Source organism: Scyliorhinus canicula, chromosome 23 (genome assembly GCF_902713615.1).
Source record: "Scyliorhinus canicula chromosome 23, sScyCan1.1, whole genome shotgun sequence".
Taxonomy (NCBI): Eukaryota; Metazoa; Chordata; class Chondrichthyes; order Carcharhiniformes; family Scyliorhinidae; genus Scyliorhinus; species Scyliorhinus canicula.
The window spans coordinates 26,104,435-26,124,163 of record NC_052168.1 but is presented as its reverse complement, the minus strand read 5'-3'; the positions used below and the strand labels follow the sequence as shown (position 1 = coordinate 26,124,163).

The 19,729-nt window shown below is 46.5% G+C and overlaps 1 protein-coding gene across 1 annotated transcript in view; it reads right to left on the bottom strand.

Annotated features, from left to right (window-relative positions):
* Positions 1 to 1,550: 1,550 nt before the first annotated feature.
* The window catches only part of ttc26 (tetratricopeptide repeat domain 26), a 78,264-nt gene continuing 60,085 nt past the window's right edge, over positions 1,551 to 19,729 (bottom strand). The window contains exons 16-18 of the mRNA XM_038783621.1: positions 17,875 to 17,981; positions 12,297 to 12,430; positions 1,551 to 2,773 (exon numbers count right to left, since the gene is read on the bottom strand). Coding sequence (XP_038639549.1) covers positions 2,662 to 2,773; positions 12,297 to 12,430; positions 17,875 to 17,981 — 353 coding nt within the window. The 3' untranslated portion in view covers positions 1,551 to 2,661. The remainder of the gene's footprint in view (positions 2,774 to 12,296; positions 12,431 to 17,874; positions 17,982 to 19,729) is intronic.

Here is a 19,729-nt window from a genome sequence, read left to right as displayed (position 1 = left end):
CACGCAGTCGGAAACTCGGCCGGTCGGCGACGCAGCATCGTGGGGCGGGCCTCAGGCAACCTACTGAGAGTACGCCGCTTTTCCGGGGGTGGAGAATACAAAAACAGGCGTCTCTCCCAATATTGGTATCAAAATGGATTCGCTGTCCTGTCGCCGAACACGATTTTGGCGTGGGGGGGGGGGGGGGGGGGTGGAGAATCCTGCCCACCGTATTTTCCTCATGAAGCAAGTTTCTTGGGCAAAAAGAAAACGTCTTTAACATGAACATTTCAAATCATTACTCAAGCAAGAGACGGGGAGCAAAAGAGAGTAGGTAGGGGAGGGAGAAGAGAGTAACTATTGTTCCAGTATGCTGCAATGACTGAAATAGCAGTTACACATCTCAAAATTAGTCAGATCCAACTCCAGCAATAAAAAAAGGTAGCTTTGAAATAGAAGGGGTAGAGTGGGTTAGGAATGAGGAGGAATCTTGTAAGGGGTCTAGTTTGAGGGCTATGGTGACGGCAGCATTGCCAATGGCTCCGAGTAGGTATTCAGGGAGCTCACAGTGGAGTCCACAGTGAAGATTTGGAATCAATTGAGGAGCCATTTTATGGTGGAAGGGGTGTCGGTGTTAACACTGCTGTGCGAGAATCATGGGTTTGAGCCAGGGGTGGGTGGGGTGGATAGTGTATATAGGAGGTGGAGGGAAGTGGGGCAGGTCAAGGTGTGGGATCTGTATCTGGAAGAGCTAAGGGAGAGGGTAGATCTGCCGAGGGGTAGCGAGTTCATGTATCTGCAGATTATGGACTTTGCGCGCAAGGTCTGGAGGGGGTTCCCTAGATTGCCGGGATACACACTGCTGGAGTGACTGCTGCTTCCGGATGTGGAAGGTGAGGAAAGAATTGGGGTTATATACACAAGTGGCTGGGGGAGCAGGGAGGGAACGGGTGATAAAGATTCATAGAGAAATGGGAAGCGGAGTTGGGAGAGATCAATTGGGGAATATGGAGTGAAGCACTGGATGAGCCTGTATAGGGGGCCAGCGAATCACGAGCACATGTTTTGGTGTTGCGAATAATTGGGAATATTCTGGGCGAGAGTGTTCGCGGCCTTACCCAGGATAGTGGAGGAGGAGGTGGACCCTTTGGTGGCAATATTTGTGTTTCAGAGAAGCCGGAGCTCATGCAGAGGAGGAAGGCCAATGCCTTCACCTCTCTGATTGCACGGCGGCAAATGTTACTGGAGTGGCGGCCGGCATCGCCATCGGGGGGGGTAGCGGCTTGGTTGGGTGACCTGTACGACTTCCTGCGGTTGGAGAAGATAAAATCCGAGTTAAGGGGCTCTGCAGAGGAGTTTGAGAAGAGGTGGGGGATGTTTGTGACCGTGTTTGAGAAGCCATTCGTCATGGGGGGGGCGGGGGGGGAAGAGCTGTACTGACTGTATAGTTAATTGTTGGGAAGTATGTTTCCTGGGGTGTTTGATTTGGTGTAACCGGTTTTGATACATGTTCGTAATAAAATACATTCATAAAAAAGTTTTGAAATAAATGCTTTATTTACACAAAATAATTTACAAATCTTTTAGATGTATTTATTATACAAGAGGTACGTAAAAACAAACTTGGAAACAGAATACTAGTAACTTCAGTGACTGTAAAAAGGGTTGGTATTAACCAGCAAATATTGTTCCAAAGTGATCCCAGAGATATTGACAGGTACCCGGGTGTGATGGTGTGGGCGCAGAACCTGGCACCTCATGCCAATGGTCATTCTTTACACACACAAGCGTGACAATGGGCAGCCCATCGGGGTGGAGGAGCAGGAGGGGTAGTTGCACAGTTAAGTCTGATCAGTTCTCATCCGATGTGCATTCACTTTCCAATGCTGGAAACCAGGAACACGCTGCCTTGTTTTGTCCGCTCACTATTCCTCAACCTTTGGGCGTCTCCCTGAACTCTACCTAGATGTCATTGGCACAGCACATTGGTTTGCCTGATATTTTGACGATGCCTTCTTGGTGGGAGGCGCCTGGCCCCATGCTGTGAGCTCCTCCCAGCAGGAAGTGTGGGCAAGCTGTATCTGGTCTCCATATGCTGAATGCTCTGCTGGCATGTTTGGTATTTAAACCATAATGTTGCTTTCCATGCAACACTGGCTTATACACAAACAACCAACTGGAGGACAGGAGAGCAATGAGTACAGGAGGAATAAGCGTGTTAACGGTTAGGTCCTTGGGGGGAGCAGTTTCCGCAGATGTTTAAGGGGGTGCCGTAATTTAAGAAACCACTGTTGCTCGAGAACTAGAACAGCGCTTCAGCCGTGCTGCATCCTGTTCAGATGAATGGGCGTGAAGAATAATAACAGAATAATGCTGAGAGTGCAGTAGGCGCCTCTATGTGCAGACGTTGAAGTGTTTGATAGAATTGTTCTTCCCCGAGTGGGGCCCAGTAACAAAGGGAATTAAAATTGTCTGGCTTTAACGTTGGGAGACCATTAATTGCAGGCGGTGGGAGGGGAGGAAATGTTTCCCATGGAGCACTGCATCGCATCACAAGAGCTCTTTGACAGGGTGCAGGGATAACTACTCGCATCTCGGTGAGAGACACAGAAGCCTCTCACTGAAAGCAGCAGCTCCACACAAGACTGTCGGCGTGTTTCCTGGTCGTTCCACCCTGCACCTTCAGACAGCTACGCGATTGTCTTTGGCCCATTTCTTTAAGGTGCGGATTATGTATTCCACCTGAGGATTCCCTGTGTTCCGAAGGAGATGGAGAACTTCTCGCATGGTATCCCTAGAGAAGGTACACAATAATTCAGTTAGGAATTTTCATTAAAGGAACACATTAAATCACCCCTGCTCTGTGCTAATATTGTATCCCGTGGATTGGGGGGGGGGGGGGGGGGCGTGGAGCGGCCTGGCTAACCCTCCAAGATATCTGCAATCATCTAATTCTAGCCCCTTGAGCTTGACCCCTCCACCACTGGTAGCCATGCCTCCAGCTGCCTAGACACCGAGCTCTGGAATTCCCTCCATCAACCTCCCCCTACCTTTCTTTCTGCCTTCAAGGTGCTCTTTTGACCCCCTACCCTAATATCATTTTACGTGGCTTGATGTCGAATTTGGCTTCATAAGGCTCCTATGAAGGACCTTCAGATCATTGAATCCCCAAGGGGCAAAAGGAGGCCATTCAGCCAATCGAGTCTACACCGGCCCTCAGAAAGAGCACTCTAACTAGCTCCCCCCGCCCTATGCCTGCAACCCCACCTAACTGCATATCTTTGGACATGTTTCATGATGTTGAAAGGTGCTTTGCTGTTGTCCCATGGACATGGTCTGGGACTTGTCCAAGTGAGCGTTATTGACATCAAAAGCAGGACAATGAGAAGCAAGCAAAGCCCAATCCAGTCCTCGTCTGATTGAAACGTGGACACTTTTCGTTCGGAGTAAGATAGGAATCAGGAGTGACAGCTTGAGGGCAGCACGGTGGCGCAGTGGTTAGCACAGCTGCCTCACGGAACCAAGGACCAAGTTTGATCCCGGCTCTGGGTCACTGTCCGTGCACATCATCCCCGTGTTTGTGTGGGTTTTGCCCCCACAACCCAGAGATGCGCAGGGTAGGTGGATTGGCCACGCTAAATTGCTCCTTAATTGGAAAAACTGGGGTACTCTAAATTTTTTTTTTAAAGGAGTGAGAGCTTGAACCCCCCCCTCCCAATAACACAGAAGGAGGCCATTCACTGTACTGTGTCTGTTTTTTAAAAAATATTTCCAATTAAGGGGCAATTTAGCGTGGCCAATGCACCTACCTTGCACATCTTTGGGTTGTGGGGGTGAGATCCACGTAGACACGGTGAGAATTTAGCACTGCTGCCTATGTGCCGAGGGCCTGGGTCACTGTCCGTGTGGAGTTTGCACATTCTCCCCGTGTCTGTGTGGGTCTCACCCCCACAACCCAAAGATGTGCAGGGTGGGTGGATTGGCCACGCTAAATTGCCCCTTAATTGGAAAAAATAATTGGGTACTTTAAATTTTTAGGAAAGACAGGGGAGAATGTGCAAACTCCACACGGAGAATGCCCCAGGGCCGGGATCGAACCCGACTCCTCTGCGCCGTGAGGCAGCAATGTTTACCACTACGCCGTCCGAGCATACTATATCTGTTGATGTCTCCTTGAAAGGCTAGATGCTCTTTCCCACTGCTCTGTAAATTTTTCCGTTTCAAGAACTTAGCTTTTTAAAAAACATTTAGAGTGCCCAATTCATTTTTTTCCAACTAAGGGGCAATTTAGCGTGGCCAATCCACCTACCCTGCACATCTTTGGGTTGCGGGACTGAAACCCACGCAGACACGGGGAGAATGTGCAAACTCCACACGGACAGATCGAACCTGGGACCTCGGCGCCGTGAGGCAGTAGGGCTAACCCACTGTGCCACCGTGCTAAGTATTTAGCCTTTTGAAAGTCACCATTGAATCTCCCACTTTTCCAGAAGCACATTCCAGATCATGACAAGTTACTGATTTAAGTTTGCGAATTAGCTTCGATCTGTGACTTCCGGTCCTCTCCCCATTTGCCAGTAGAAACAATTTCTCATTTATACTCTGCCAAAAGCTCCCATAATTTTAAACAACCTTTGCTTTCACAGGATGGAGCGGCGCTGCCGACGTCAGCATTTACGGCCCATCCCTAATTGCCGTCGAGAAGGTAGCGACAAGCCACCTTCTTGAACTGTTGCAATTCACATGGTGTAGATACACCCACAGTGCTGTTGCGGGAAGGGAGTTTTCCTTAATCTCCCCACAACCTTTGCCTCCCAGGATAAACAATTCCAGCCTCTTCACGGAATTGAAGTTGCTCAACCATGGAGACTAACTGTGGTGTAAATGGCTTTTGCCCCTTACTGGGATTAATTTACTGAGCTGTTAGCGAAGCTACAATAAATCATGTGCAATAAAAAAGTAGGAATGCAGGAAATCCGAAATTAAAACAGAAAATGCTGTAAAAAAAACCCGTCAGCTGGTCTGGCAGCGTCTGTGGAGAGAGAAACAGGGCTAATGTTTCGAGTCCATATGTCCAGATATTGACTGATATGGTTGTGGTCCCAGCTCTATTTTTGTGTTTACACTTAGACCCTCGACTAAAAAGGGAGTCAATTGAAATCAGCTTTAAAAATATTCATTGGCCAGGGGCGGCATGTGGCACAGTGGTTAGCACTGGGACAGCGGCGCCGAGGTCCCAGGTTCGATCCCGGCTCTGGGTCACTGTCTGTGTGGAGTTTGTACATTCTCCCCATGTCTGTGTGGGTTTCGCCCCCACAACCCAAAGATGTGCAGGGTAGGTGGATTGGCCACGCTAAATTGCCCCTTAATTGGAAAAAAGAAATTGGGTACACTAAATCTATAAAAAATATATTCATTGGCAAACCTCCACTGCTCTCGGAGGAAGGGAATTCCACACCCCAGTCACCACGGAGAGAATCTCCCACCTCCTTCTTAAAGGAGAGATCTCTTATGTTTAAACGGTTTCCCCTAGTTCAAACCTAAGTAAGCCCAGGCCTCCCATTGCCCAAACCGTGTAGTATCTGATGGAGCAATTATTACTTTGCCCGCATCCATCCCACTCCTGCAGTCATGTAATCCGCTGGGAAATGCAAAAATTAAAAACAGTAAATCCCAAGGCCGATAAATTGAAAAAAACAGGCGTGGAAAATTCCTTTCCCAGCCCCTCGGGCATTTAATAAAAAAGGTGCAGCAATCTACCATCAAACCACAAACCCTGATGTGCTGATAGCACCATTGCCTTCATTCCTTCAACCCACCGCCCCAGGGAAACAAGTTGCAGCCGGCGCAACTGCTCAGAGGGAGATTAAGAATTTAGGAACTAGGAGCAGAAGTAGACCGTCCGGCCCTTCGAGCCTGCTCCGCCATTCTATAAGATCATGGCTGATCTATTCGTGGTCTCAGAGCCACTTACCCGCATTCTCGCCATATCCCGTAATTCCTTTATTTTTCAAAAAAACATCTACCCTATCTTTAAATTGAAGTAGCGGCTACTACTCCTTTTGGTAGGGAATTCCATACTTTAACCACCCTCTGAATGAAGAAGTTCCTCCTTGATTCAGTCCTAAATCTGCTCCCCCTAATCTTGAGGCTCTGCCCTCTTGTCCTACTTTCACCTACCAGTGGAAACATCCTTTCTAATTCTATCTTATCCATTCCCTTCAAAATTTTATATGTTTCTATTAGATCCCCCCCTCAACCTTCTGAATTCCAGTGAATATAATCCCAATCTACTCGGCCTCTCCTCATACGATAACCCCCTCAACTCCGGAATCAGCCTAGTGAACCTCCTCTGCACCCCCTCTAGTGCTAGCACATCCTTTCTCAAGTGTGGAGACCAAAACTGCACACAGTACTCGAGGTGTGGCCTCACCAGCACCTTGTATAACTGCAACATTACCTCTCTGCTTTTAAACTCAATCCAAAGATGTGCAGGTTGGGTGGATTGGCCATGAAAAATTGTCCAAAATTCTTTGATTAACCTAGGACAAAAGTTCGGCGCAACATCGTGGGCCGAAGGGCCTGTTCTGTGCTGTATTTCTCTATCTCTATCTATCCACTTCGCAATGAAGGACAAAATTCCATTTGCCTTCCTAATTACTTGTTGCACCTGCAGACCAACCTTCTGTGACTCATGCACAAGTACACCCAGGTCCCTCTGCATAGCAGCATGCTGCAGCTTTTTACCATTTAAATAATAATCCGTTCTATTGTTACTCCTACCAAAATGCATAACTTCACACTTATTGACATTATACTCCATCTGCCAGACCTTTGCCCACTCACTCAATGTTCCTCTGTAAGGTTTTACAGTCCTCAGTACACTTTGCTCTGCCACACACCTTCGTGTCATCTGCAAACTTGGATACCTTACATGTAGTTCCCAACTCCAAATCGTCTATATAAATTGTAAATAATTGTGGTCCCAACACCGATCCCTGAGGCACACCACTCGTCACTGATTGCCAGCCAGAATAGCACTCATTTATTCCCACTCTTTGTTTCCTGTTAGACAACCAATCCTCTATCCATGCCAGTACTCTACCCTTAACACCATGCATCCTTATCTTATGCAGCAGTCTCTTGTGCGGTACCTTGTCAAAGGCCTTTTGGAAATCTAGGTACACCACATCCACTGGGTCCCCTTTGTCTACCGTGCTCGAAATGTCTTCATAGAATTCCAAGAGATTCGTCAAACATGACCTGCCCTTCATGAATCCATGCTGCGTCCGTTCAATGGGACAATTTCTATCGAGGTGCCCTCCTATCTCTTTCTTGATAATAGACTCAAGCATCTTCCCCACGACAGAGGTTAAGCTAACCGATCTATAATTCCCCATCTTTTGTCTACTTCCCTTTTTAAACAGTGGCGTCACATTTGCTGTTTTCCAATCCTCTGGGACTGCCCCAGTTTTCAGCGAATTTTGGAAAATTACCGCCAGTGCATCTGCTATTACTCCAGCCATCCCTTTCAGTACCCTGGGATGCATTCCATCAGGGCCAGGAGACTTATCTATCCTGAGCTCCATTAGCTTGCCCAACACTTGCTCTTTCGTGATAGTAATGGTTTCCAGGTCCTCACCTACCTCCTTCTCTCGGTCAATTGCTGGCATGTTATTAATGTCCTCCACTGTGAAGACCGATACAAAGTATTTGTTCAATGCCTCCGCCATTTCATCATATCCCATAACTAAATGACCACTCTCATCCTCTAACGGACCAATGTTTACTTTAGCCACTCTTTTTAGTTTTATATAATTATAAAAACTTTTGCTATCTGTCCTTGTATTCTGTGCCAGTTTTTTTTCGTGTTCTATCTTACTTTTCTTTATGGCTCTTTTCGTGGCTTTCTGCTGACCTTTAAAGTTTTCCCGATTTTCTAGTTTCCTGCTGATCTTGGCCACTTTGTAATCCTTCTCTTTCAATTTGACAGCCTCATGTATCTCCTTAGACACCCATGGTAGATTACCTCTTTTCTTACAATTCTTCCTTCTCACTGGAATATACTTTTGTTGAGCATTATGAAAGATTTCTTTGAAAGTACTCCACTGCTCCTCAACTGTCCTACCATAAAATATTTGTTTCCAGTCTACTTTAGCGAGGTCCTTCCTCATTCTATCGTAGTCCCCTTTGTTCAAGCATAGGACCCTGGTATTGGATTCTATCATCACACTCTCCATCTGTATACTAAATTCAACCATGCTGTGATCACTCCTCCCAAGAGGATCCCTAACAATGAGGTCATTAATTATTCCTGCCTCATTACACAGGACCAGATCTAGGATAGCTTGCTCTCTCGTCGGTTCCATTACATATTGTTCCAGAAAACTATTCCGGATACATTCAACAAACTCCTCTTCAAGGCTACCCTGACCGAGCTGATTTGACCAATCTATATGCAGATTAAAATCTCCCATGACAACTGCTGAACCCTTTTCACAGGCATTAGTTATCTCTTCATTTACTGCCCGTCCCAGTGTGATGCTATTATTTGGTGGCCTATAGACTACGCCTATCAGTGTCTTTTTCTTCTTAGAATTTCTAATTTCTACCCAAATGGATTCAACCTCATTCTCCATAGAACCTATATCATCCCTCAATGCCACCCTGATGTCGTCCTTGATTATTAATGCTACTCCACCTCCCTTACATACCTGTCTATCCCTCCGAAACATCTTAAATCAAGAGATTCTTAAATCAAACTCTCACCCAAATGACAGGCTGAGGTCAGAGTGTAAAGGAGTGGAGCGAAATTTAGATATTAGCTGTCAGGAGTGCCTTCAGATAAAAGGAGATGTGGGAGACAAACAGGCGGGTGGAAAAATTAGTGCACAGGAGGGATGAGCTTCAATTGGTCGATGAGCTTTTTTCGTTCTCCATCTTTGAGAGTTCTTTCTTTTAAACTGCTCACTTCTGATCACAGTTGATTAAAGAAAACAGTAGATATGACCATTCCTGGACTCCTCTCAGATGTACAACTCCAGTCCTGCTGACGGCAGTGAATGTGGGTCTACCATATGGAGCACAACAGCAACACGCACCACTTACTGCTATTAATTCAGCTGCAATACACTGATAGCAAGATATCAAACTAGATATCATTGCATGGACTTAAACATCACGTAAAAAGCAATACGGTTAAGCAACGGAAGGTCTGTGGAACGTTCTGTACAAATGGCTGCTCTGAAACGATGATCAGTGACATTTTACTTGTTTCACGATGGCATGGTGGTCAGCCTGGTTCAAAATGCCATATCATTGGGTGCCTTTCCTGTCATACATAGCACCAAGCAAGGCTCTGTATGGACTCCGGTTCCATTTGCCACATACTTCTCAGCCTTATCCAGTGCGTAGTTAAAGATCTTGACAGAGCACAACACATTCAATTCAGGGCCACTTGTAGAGGCTCAAGGTTTGTACGTAGGTTAATGCACAGTGATCATAGACAACGGATCATAGCCCTGAATTACTGACAGACATATTGAACTTTTGAGTAAGACCTGTGTTTTTCGAAAAGGGGACATTCCAGCCAAAGATGACGGAGAATGTAATTCAGTGACAGGGAGAGGTTGTCACACCTGGAGGGTGTCAAGGGACTTCACACAGGGACACTTCAAAGGAAGGGATGCAATGAAAAAAACTGAACTGCAATCTCCTGTGTTGGCAGAGATAATGGAGGCTAATTACCATCTCAGCGGGGAACATTTCCTGTGAGCTATATCCCAGACTGTGGACATGATGTGAGTTGAAAGAAAGCAGTTCTGAGTGAAAGATTTGCTTGCGTTTTTCCCTTTTCAGGGACACACTAGAAAAGGGGTTACAAGCCAACCACAACCCTGGTCTCGGTGTGTGAATCTGGTTCTACTGTGACCCGTGTAGGTCACAGCTGAAGAACAACCACTGGGCATTCCTGTGCTTGCAGCTAAAAAAAAAGTCTCTCTTGACTGCTGGGAGAAAGTCACAAGTCAGCAAAGCCACAGTCAAAAAGGAAACTGGTCAACTCTTTTCAGCTGCTCAAGAATACCCAAATCAACTCATCAACTGCCAAAGTCAGTGCTACCAGAATCACTCAGCTTAAAGGCCACAAAGTTTCACCATATATTCCTCATGGACAAGCCAAATTTGTATATCTTTTTAACATTGATTTTTGGACTCGTGCCAAGTCCCTGATCCATAAAGAAATTATGCAAGAATCATGGCCTGGTAGATGTTGATCACAAAGCAGGAGGGATTCAGGGCTTAATAAATCAAGGCACACCCTACACAAGCAAATGATCAAAAACCTTTACAGATCACCAGTTAGGACTCAGCTGGGAAATTGTGTCCAATTCTGGACAACACATAGGAAGGAAGCCACGGCCTTCAAAACGAAGAAGAGGTTTACCCCGAATGGCAGAGATTAATCTTTGCAGTTAGCTGGGGAGACTAAAAATGCTGAGATTACTCCCTTACAACAAAGAAAGTTATGGGGAAATTTAATAGATGAATTTAAAACGATGAAGGATTTTAATAGAACAGATAAAGAGAGACAGTTTCCACTGGTACGAGGATCACAAAACAAAAGACACAAACTGAAGACAATTGGCAAATAAAAAAGAGGGAAATGGAGAGATCATTTTAACCCAGTAAGATTGAAAGGTAGGGGGCAGCACTTGGCGCAGTAGTCAGCACTGCTGCCTCACGGCACTGAGGACCTGGGTTCGAATCCTGGCCTTGGGTCACTGTCCGTGTAGAGTTTGCACATTCTCCCCGTGTCTGCGTGGGTCTCACCCCCACAACACAAAGATGTGCAGGGTAGGTTGATTGGCCACGCTAAATTGCCCCTTAATTGGAAAAAAAATAATTGGGTACTTTAAATTAATTTTAAAAAAGATTGAAAGGTAGGTGGAAGTAGATTCAATAACTTTCAGAAGGGAGTTGGATATCATACTTTAAAAATAGGTAGGACAGCACGGTGGTGCAGTGGGTTAGCCCTGCTGCCTCACGGCGCCGAGGTCCCAGGTTCGATCCCGGCTCTGGGTCACTGTCCGTGTGAAGTTTGCACATTCTCCCCGTGTCTGCGTGTGTCTCACCTCCACAACCCAAAAAGATGTACAGGGTGGGTGAATTTTCCTTACTTGGGAAAAAAAAGAATTGGATACTCTAGATTTTGAAAAAAGAAAGGACTTAGGAGCAGGAGTTAGACCATTCAGTTCTTTGAGACTTCTCCGCCATTAAATAAGATGATGGCTGATCAGATTATGGCCTTGACTCAATTTTCTGTCTCCCCCCCATAACCCTCAACTCCTTTGCTGGTCCAAACTATATCTAACTCAGTGTTGAATAAATCCAAAAACCCACCTTCCACTGTTTGCTGAATTTGAGAATTCCACGGATGAACGGCCCTCAGAGAAAAAATGTCTTCCCATCTCCGTCTTAAAAGGGAGAATCTTCCCAGGAACCTCACCAGTATCCACCCTATCAACTCCCCTCAGGATCTTGTATGTATCAATAGGATCACCTCCCATTTTCCAAATTTCAATGGGTAAAGACCCAACCTGTTCAACCTTTCTTCATAAGCCCTTCGTCACAGGTATCAGTAGTCACCTTCTCTGAAATCGCTTCAAATTAATTCATATCCTTTTGCCAATGAGACAAAATTGTACTTCGTACTTCAATAAATGCTTTTCTATTCTTCCTGCCAAAGTGGAAAAGTTCCAAGTTTTCCCACATGAAACCCCATCTGCCAATTCCTTGCCTATTCACTCCACCCGTCTTTATCCCTCTCTGCACTTTTCTTGCCCGTGGGAATTTACTTTCCAACCTATCTTGGTGTCATCAGAAAATTTAGCTGCCAAGCATTTTGTCCCTTCATTTAAGTCATTGATATATTTTCTAAATAGTTGTGGCACGATCACTGACCCCTGTGGCAAACTTTCCCAAATCCTCTAGTGAAGTCATTCAGAAAATAGCTGTTTAACACTTCCAGCTGTTCCTCGTTTTCCAGGAATAATTCCCCAGTCCCAATACCTTTAAAAAAATATTTTTCCAATTAACTACCGGTGGTGTTATGCCGGAAAGCACTGTGGCAGGGTATTACGTGACCGGTAGATGCCGGGGGATCCCACTTTCCGGGATTTACACGGCACACCACGCCTTGCGAGATCGCATGTAGATCGTGCCCATCTTTCTATGAAGCACATCAGCTATTATTTCAGCTTTGTTAGTTTCTAAGGCATGAATACTGTGACTGATGACTGCATGCTGGAGATACGCACTTTGGTTCTCGTCCCGCTAAGATCATTTGGAAGATCCCAACGCATGCTCCACGTTTTCCTTCCCAATATTCCGGATTTGGATCCAGACGCTCAAGCACATCAAAAGCTTTTGCGGCATAGTAGAACTGCCCCATCTGAAAGGAAAAACTGTACATTAGCTGAAATCTGGAGATTCACCATTTTTAATTAATTTTAAATAAAGACATTTATTTTTGAAGCCACATCACCTTCATTAAACTGCGTGGATTAAAAAATGATAAGGGAAAGAGACTTAATTCAGCCCAACATGTCAGTGCTGATTGTTATACTCCACGCAAGCCTGCTCCCAGTCTAATTTCCTCCAGGTGGTTACAACACTAATGGTGTTAGATTACTTCACTCTCCTGGTCAATGATAACCAACACCAGTGGCAGGAAATTCAGTTAGCTTTGTTGTTGGCAGTAGTCCCGGAGCCAGGATTGTATCAGTGACCCACAATGTCCGTAATGAATTGAAACGTACACCCAACAAATTATCAACATTGATATAATTTGTGTACAAATAAAACAGAGAACGACTAACTGAAGGGAATGTGGCTAGTTTGAGAGAGCTAGAGAGTCATGTGACAGAAGTGATCATTCTTCAATTTGAATTGCATTGACCGCACAGTGGCTAGCACTGTTGCTTCACAGCGGCAAGGGACCCGGGTTCGATTCCCGGCTTGTTTCACTGTCTGTGCGGAGTCTGCACTTTTCCCCCGTGTCTGCGTGGGTTTCCTCCGGGCGCTCCGGTTTCCTCCCACAAATCCCGAAAGACGTGCTGTTAGGTGAATTGGATGTTCTGAATTCTCCCTGTGTACCCGAACAGGCACCGGAGTGTGGCTACTAGGGGATTTTCACAGTGACTTCATTGCAGTGTTTTTTTAAAATAAATTTAGAGTACCCAATTATTTTTTCCAATTAAGGGGCAATTTAGCGTGGCCAATCCACCTAATTTGCACATTTTTGGGTTGTGGGGGCGAAACCCACGCAGACACGGGGAGAATGTGCAAACTCCACACGGACAGTGACCCAGAGCCGGGATCGAACCTGGGATCTCAGCGCCGTGAGGCAGTTGTGCTAACCACTAGGCCACCGTGCTGCCCTTTCATTGCAGTGTTAATGTAAGCCTACTTGTGACACTAATAAAGAGTATAGGTTATTATTGTTTACTAATTGGCCTGCAAAGGCAACTTGTCAGTAAGTCTGTGTTTGTTTTTGTATTGCCAGAATCCTGAAGCAGCTCAAAGCTATATTCATGGAATCCAATACCCAGAAAATCCACAAAAACAACCCTTCAATCCAACAAACAAAAGCCCCCCCCCCCTCTCAGCTAACAGTGACCAACTCTGAAATACAGTATAAATGGCCACCACCTCCAGTAGAACCCTTCAATGGACCCCCTCATGGTGTATTTGACCTTCCCTTAGCCACGTTGAAGCACTCAGCAGTATTGCTGGCCTCCAGTCCAACTGGATCCCCCTCTGAGCTACCAATGTGAAGGCAATGCCATTAGCCCCTGCACTCGTCTGTAGATCCGGCACTTCTGAAACACCAAAGATAGTCACCAAAGGACAGGGTTCCGACTCAATATTTAGCATTGCCAACACGGTGCTAAAAAAGGACTTCCAAAAACCCACCAAGTTGGAACAGGACTAGAACGTGTGTGTGGCCCTCACGAACAGCGCTCACACCTATCATCCACCCCCTCAAAGAGCAGACTTATCCTAGCCTTAGTGAGGTGCACTCAGCTGGCTTTAGCTGGCTCAGTCTCACGCACGATGACATGGTGTGCACCCTCCGCACTCCATAGCTCCTCCGCCAGTATTGGCTCCAATTTCTCCATCCATTTTGCCTTTACCCTTTCCACCAAACTCAACTCTTTCCCTACGATCCATTTATACATGCTGGACATACTGCCTTCCTCCAACCCCGAATAGAAGAGAATCCTCTCCAATAAGGATGATGGCAGCACCACCAGAAAATCTGAGAATGACCTCGTAAAACTCAACGCCTTAAGGTACCTAAACAGCCCAAATTTCTCCTTCAATTCCTCCAAGCTGGCAAACCACGCCTCCAGGAATAAATCGTTCAGTCTCTCCAGCCCTTCCTCTTCCCATGCACCAAATATGGCATCCAGCCATGCCGGCTCAAACAGGTGGTTAGCACAAATGGGAGCCAGCCTTGAGGCTGCCCCCAACTTAAAATGCTGGGGAGTTGCTTCCAAGTTTTTAACGTGGACACTACCACCGGGTTCGACAAGTACCTTGCTGGCGCCAACAGAAGTGGCACCGTTACTATTATACGAAGCTTGTCCCTCGAAATGCCCCAGACCCCCATGTGAACCCACCGAGCCCCTGGATGCCCGCACCACCCCAACACCTTCTCTGCGTTGGCTGCAAGTTTGGCAGTGACAGACACCCTGAATGTCTATCCCGCTGAAGAACCCCCCCCTTCGATTCCTCGGGGCCTTACCTAACCAAATAAGGCCGGAAATAAGCCGCTCGACCCTTCAGGAAAAACCAGGAGACACTGAAATAAAAACAAAAATCTCGGCAAGATGTTCTTCTTAACTGATTGGACCTCACCCGCCAAAGATAATGGAGATTATCCCACCTCTGTAAATCTGCTTTACACAGCAGGATAATGGAGATGGTCCCAGCCTCTGTAAATCTGCTTTACACAGCAGGCTCGTATAATTCAACCTCCAAAGCCTTGCCCAATCCCCAGCCACCTGGACCCCTAAGTATCGAAAATTAGTCGCTGCTAACGAAAACAGCAAACCCCCACGACCATACAAAATCTGGCTCCCCTCCCCGACGCTCCGCCCACAAAATATTTGCTCTTCCCTGTGTTCAACATTTAACTGGAGAAGGCACCAGGCACCAAAATTCTACAAAATATCTATAATATTCCCGATAGCCGACCCTGGGTCTTCAAACCAATTTTGTGACATGCTTTGGCCCAACAAGAAGCCCGTGACCCTTAGAAATGTAGAAAATAGAAATAAGAAATTTGGCCCTTCGAGCCTCCTCCACTATTCATTATGATCTGGCTGATCATCCCAACTCAGTAACCTGTTCCTGCTTTTCCCCCAGAACCTTTGATGATTTTCGCCCCATGTGCTATATCGAACTCCTCCCTGAAAACTTGGCCTCAACTCCTTTCTGTGGTAGCGAATTTGAGATGTTCACCATTCTCTGAAGACATTTCTCATCTCTGTCCGAAATGATTTACCCTGTATCCTTACGCTGTGACTCCTGGTGCTGGACACCCCACCATCTGGAACATACTGCCTGAATCTACCCTGGCTAGTCCTGTTGGAACTTTATAGGTTTCCCCCCTCATTCTTCTGAACTCCAGTGAATATAATCCTAACTGACTCAACCTCTCCTCACACATCAGTCTCGCCATCCCAGGAATCAGTCTGGTAAGTCTGGTAACCTTAACACACCAACCTGCAGTCTTTCAGCCCAGGCAAGTCTGTGACCCATCAGCCCATGACCTTTCTGCCCAGTAAGCCTCAGAAGCATTCCTTTTTTAAAAATAAATTTAGAGTACCCAATTATTTCCCCCCCCCCCCCAATTAACGGGGCAATTTAGCGTGGCCAATCCACCTAACCTGCACATCTTTGGGTTCTGAGGGTGAAACCCATGCAGACACGGGGAGAATGTGCAAACTCCACACGGACAGTGACCTGGGGCTAGTATTTGAACCCGGGTCCTCAACGCCGTAGGCAGCAGTGCTAACCATTGTCCACGTGCCGTCCCCTCAGAAGCATTCCTGATGAAAGATGTTTTATTGGCATGGCAAAAGGACAATCCTGGGGGGCTTCACATCTCAAAGATGATGCCCTGTATATGGCAGGAGGTGTGCTTCCTCAGGTAGAAGGAGAACCAAGAAATTCTGGACGGAAATGGCGGAGAAGGCCAGAAGACATGTGGTCATCAGGAGAAACAGGCCGCAGCGCCACAAGCACGTCAACGTTTTTCTTCACACCGCAAAGCTGAGTACCGCACTTTGGTTCCCTCCGGGGGGTACTCCTGACGGATAGATCAAGTAATCCTGATGTATGGAGGGGTGGCTCTAGAACATGTCAGGCATCTTGGTAGACATTCGATTGTGGATGTTGAGGCAAGAGTGCTACTGCAAGAAGGTGAGCTCATGACAAGCCACAAGGGAGCCTCGTTGCAGTGATCGGCACTGTACACATATCAATCTGAACAGCATCGACTCTGTAGGTCCCTGTCTGGAGGGGCAAAAAAAACATTGTCCTTCTGTTCTCTCAGCCCAGTCAAACACTGGAACTGCTGTTTCCCACCTCCAAGGGGGAAGGTGGACCCCAAAGGGTTCAACCTCACTTCATTCAGGTGGGCAGCAGGGTAGCATGGTGGTTAGCATAAATGCTTCACAGCTCCAGGGTCCCAGGCTCGATTCCCGGTTGGATCACTGTGTGCGGAGTCTGCACGTCCTCCCCGTGTGTGCGTGGGTTTCCTCCGGGTGCTCCGGTTTCCTCCCACAGTCCAAAGATGTGCGGGTTAGGTGGATTGGCCATGCTAAATTGCCCGTAGTGTCCTAATAGTAAGGTTAAGGGGGTGAGTTGTTGGGTTACGGGTAAAGGGTGGATACGTGGGTTTGAGTAGGGTGATCATTGCTCGGCACAACATTGAGGGCCGAAGGGCCTGTTCTGTGCTGTACTGTTCTATGTTCTATTCCCCTGCATTCACCTCCAGTGAAGACATTTATAATAATAATAATCTTTATTATTGACACAAGTAGGCTTATATTAACACTGCAATGAAGTTACTGTGAAAATCCCCTAGTTGCCACATTCCAGCGCCTGTTCGGGTACACAGAGAGAATTCACAATGTCCAATTCACCTAAACAAGCATGTCTTTTACACCTTGGTGGATTTGCATTTGCAAGTTTCCATTTACACTGTGGCAGTGCTGGAGTGCTAGAGGTTGCACCAAGAGTTGGGCTGTGAGAAACAATGGCAGGTGTGGTCATCTTTCATGCATTCCAGAAGCATCAGGTGTCAGTGGGCAAGGAGCTGTGAGCTTCGAGCAGAGGTAAATTGTAACAGTGTGGGCTGAATATGAACCTTTATTTGGTTGGATGGCTGCAGTGGGAATCATGTGTATAAGTGGCACCCGTGAATTGGAAAGAATCTATACAACAGTACAAACACAAGCGAATCCAGACGCTCATTTCTTAATCTCTGCAAGCTTTGCAAAAGTAGATTTGAGCTGTTTGCTGCACTGAGTGAGATCCCTGGATCTCTAATTGCTCCTCAAATAGTTTGCCTCACGGGGCAGCATGGTGGCGCAGTGGGTTAGCCCTGCTACCTCACGGCGCCGAGGTCCCAGGTTCGATCCCGGCCCTGGGTTACTGTCCGTGTGGAGTTTGCACATTCTCCCCGTGTTTGCATGGGTTTCGCCCACACAACCCAAAAATGTGCAGGGTAGGTGGATTGGTCACACTAAATTGCCCGTAATTGGAAAAAAATGAATTGGGTACTCTAAATTTTTTTTTTTTTAATTAGTTTGCCTCACTTACCTTATAGCAATCATTGGCCAAGAGCTGCAGGAGGCTGAAGGACTCGCCTGACGTCTCCATCTTCAGGTAGAGTTCCCATGCCAGACGTGGCTTCTTGTTCATGATATCTGCGAAGGTGGAAAGAATTGTAGTAGCTTGTGAAGTGGTATCAGCACCAGGCCCACAAACAAACAAGGGGAGCGGAGAATGGAATATGCAGCTTACTGCAAGAGTGAAATTTCCTCGTGTTACAAAGACCTTCCTCCTGAGTAAGCCTCAGTGATCAAAGGAGTATTTAGTTTTATATCACAAATACACAGAGAATGGAGGGATAGATTTTTAGATCTCATTCAGTCAACCACTGTCATTTGATGCTTTCCTATTCGCGAGAAACAAAAATCTCAAAACCATTTAAAATACCTTCTGGCCATTACGCCACAGTATGCTATGGCTGCATTGTAGAAGCACACCATTTTACAGTGCAAAAAGGACCATTCAGCCCATTGCACTGGTGCTAGCTCTGGGAGATTCATATCCACTTAATTTCCTTCCTTTCTCTTCCCCTATTTTCAAAATGTGCCTATTGCGCCCATGCAGTCTCCTTCCCCATACACTCATGGAATCATTCACGCCTTGACAAGTTATAAGACGGAGGTTCAAGGTGAAAGCAAGGAGCTTCTCTCTGTCCTTTCCAATATCTTCAAAGAGAAGTGGGGATTGGTGGCAGGGAAGGGCCAACGAGAAGGTGCTCGGTATCAGAACTGAAAATCAGGATTGGGGGGGGGGGGGGGGCGGAGGCAACACGGTGACGCAGTGGGTTAGCACTGCTGCTTCACAGCGCCGAGGTCCCAGGTTCAATCCCGGCTCTGGGTCACTGTCCGTGTAGGGTTTGCCCATTCTCCCCATGCTTGCGTAGGTTTCGCCCCCACAGCCCAAAAATGTGCAGGCTAGGTGGATTGGCCACGCTAAATTGTCTCAATTGAAAAAAAATGAATTAGGTACTTTCAATTTAAAAAAAATATATAAATAAAATCAAAAATCAGGATTGATACTTTGGGTAGTTATCCAAAATAGCGGCACTCAATTATTAAAGAATCCAATTTATAGGTCCCTGCTACAGTCCAAAGATGTGTAGATTAGGTGAATAAGCCACGCAGGGTCCAAAGAAAAGGTTAGGTGGGGTTGCGTGGATAGGTGTGGGTTTGGGTGGGGTGCTCTTTCCAAACAGGGTGCAGACTAGAGGGGCCGAATGGCCTCCTTCTGCACTGTAAATTCTATGCTGGGAGCATTTGCTATTAACCTGCTATCACGGGGCAGCCGAGGACACTGATGGGCAACCAACCGTCCCTTTCTCAGTGAAAATGTCTCAAGTGTTTGGCTTATACGGTGTCTGCTGAATCACACAGGCCAGGGAAGTTGGAGCCAAGTTAGGCAATTGCAGCCATAGGCAATGGTGGGGCTCACTAGACTCGGGAAGAGAGCAAATACTAAATATCCTGCCTCCTGCTCCCTGATGTAGTCACTTCATAGAAGCCCAGTACGGAGAGGGCGTTATGTGGGCTTTGGGTAGTGTGCCACTTGACGGCACGCCATGTTGGATGCGTAACATACCGTTTCAAATGGCTAGCAAAAAAATAGCAAACACAAAGCTCCTTCAACTGGATCCCTGCGGATGTCTACAGTTTCAACAACGTTAGAGGATGCACAGTCCTCGGCAGTTGATCAACTCTGTACAGACCGGATAAGTAGCTTTATTGTCGTCCAGGATGCCTGTTAATGTTTAGCACACATTATCTCTTGGCCCAGCCAATAGCTGAACACACATTAGATTACTGTTGGTAAACAAAGACAAAAGCACCAACACTGGCAACAATCT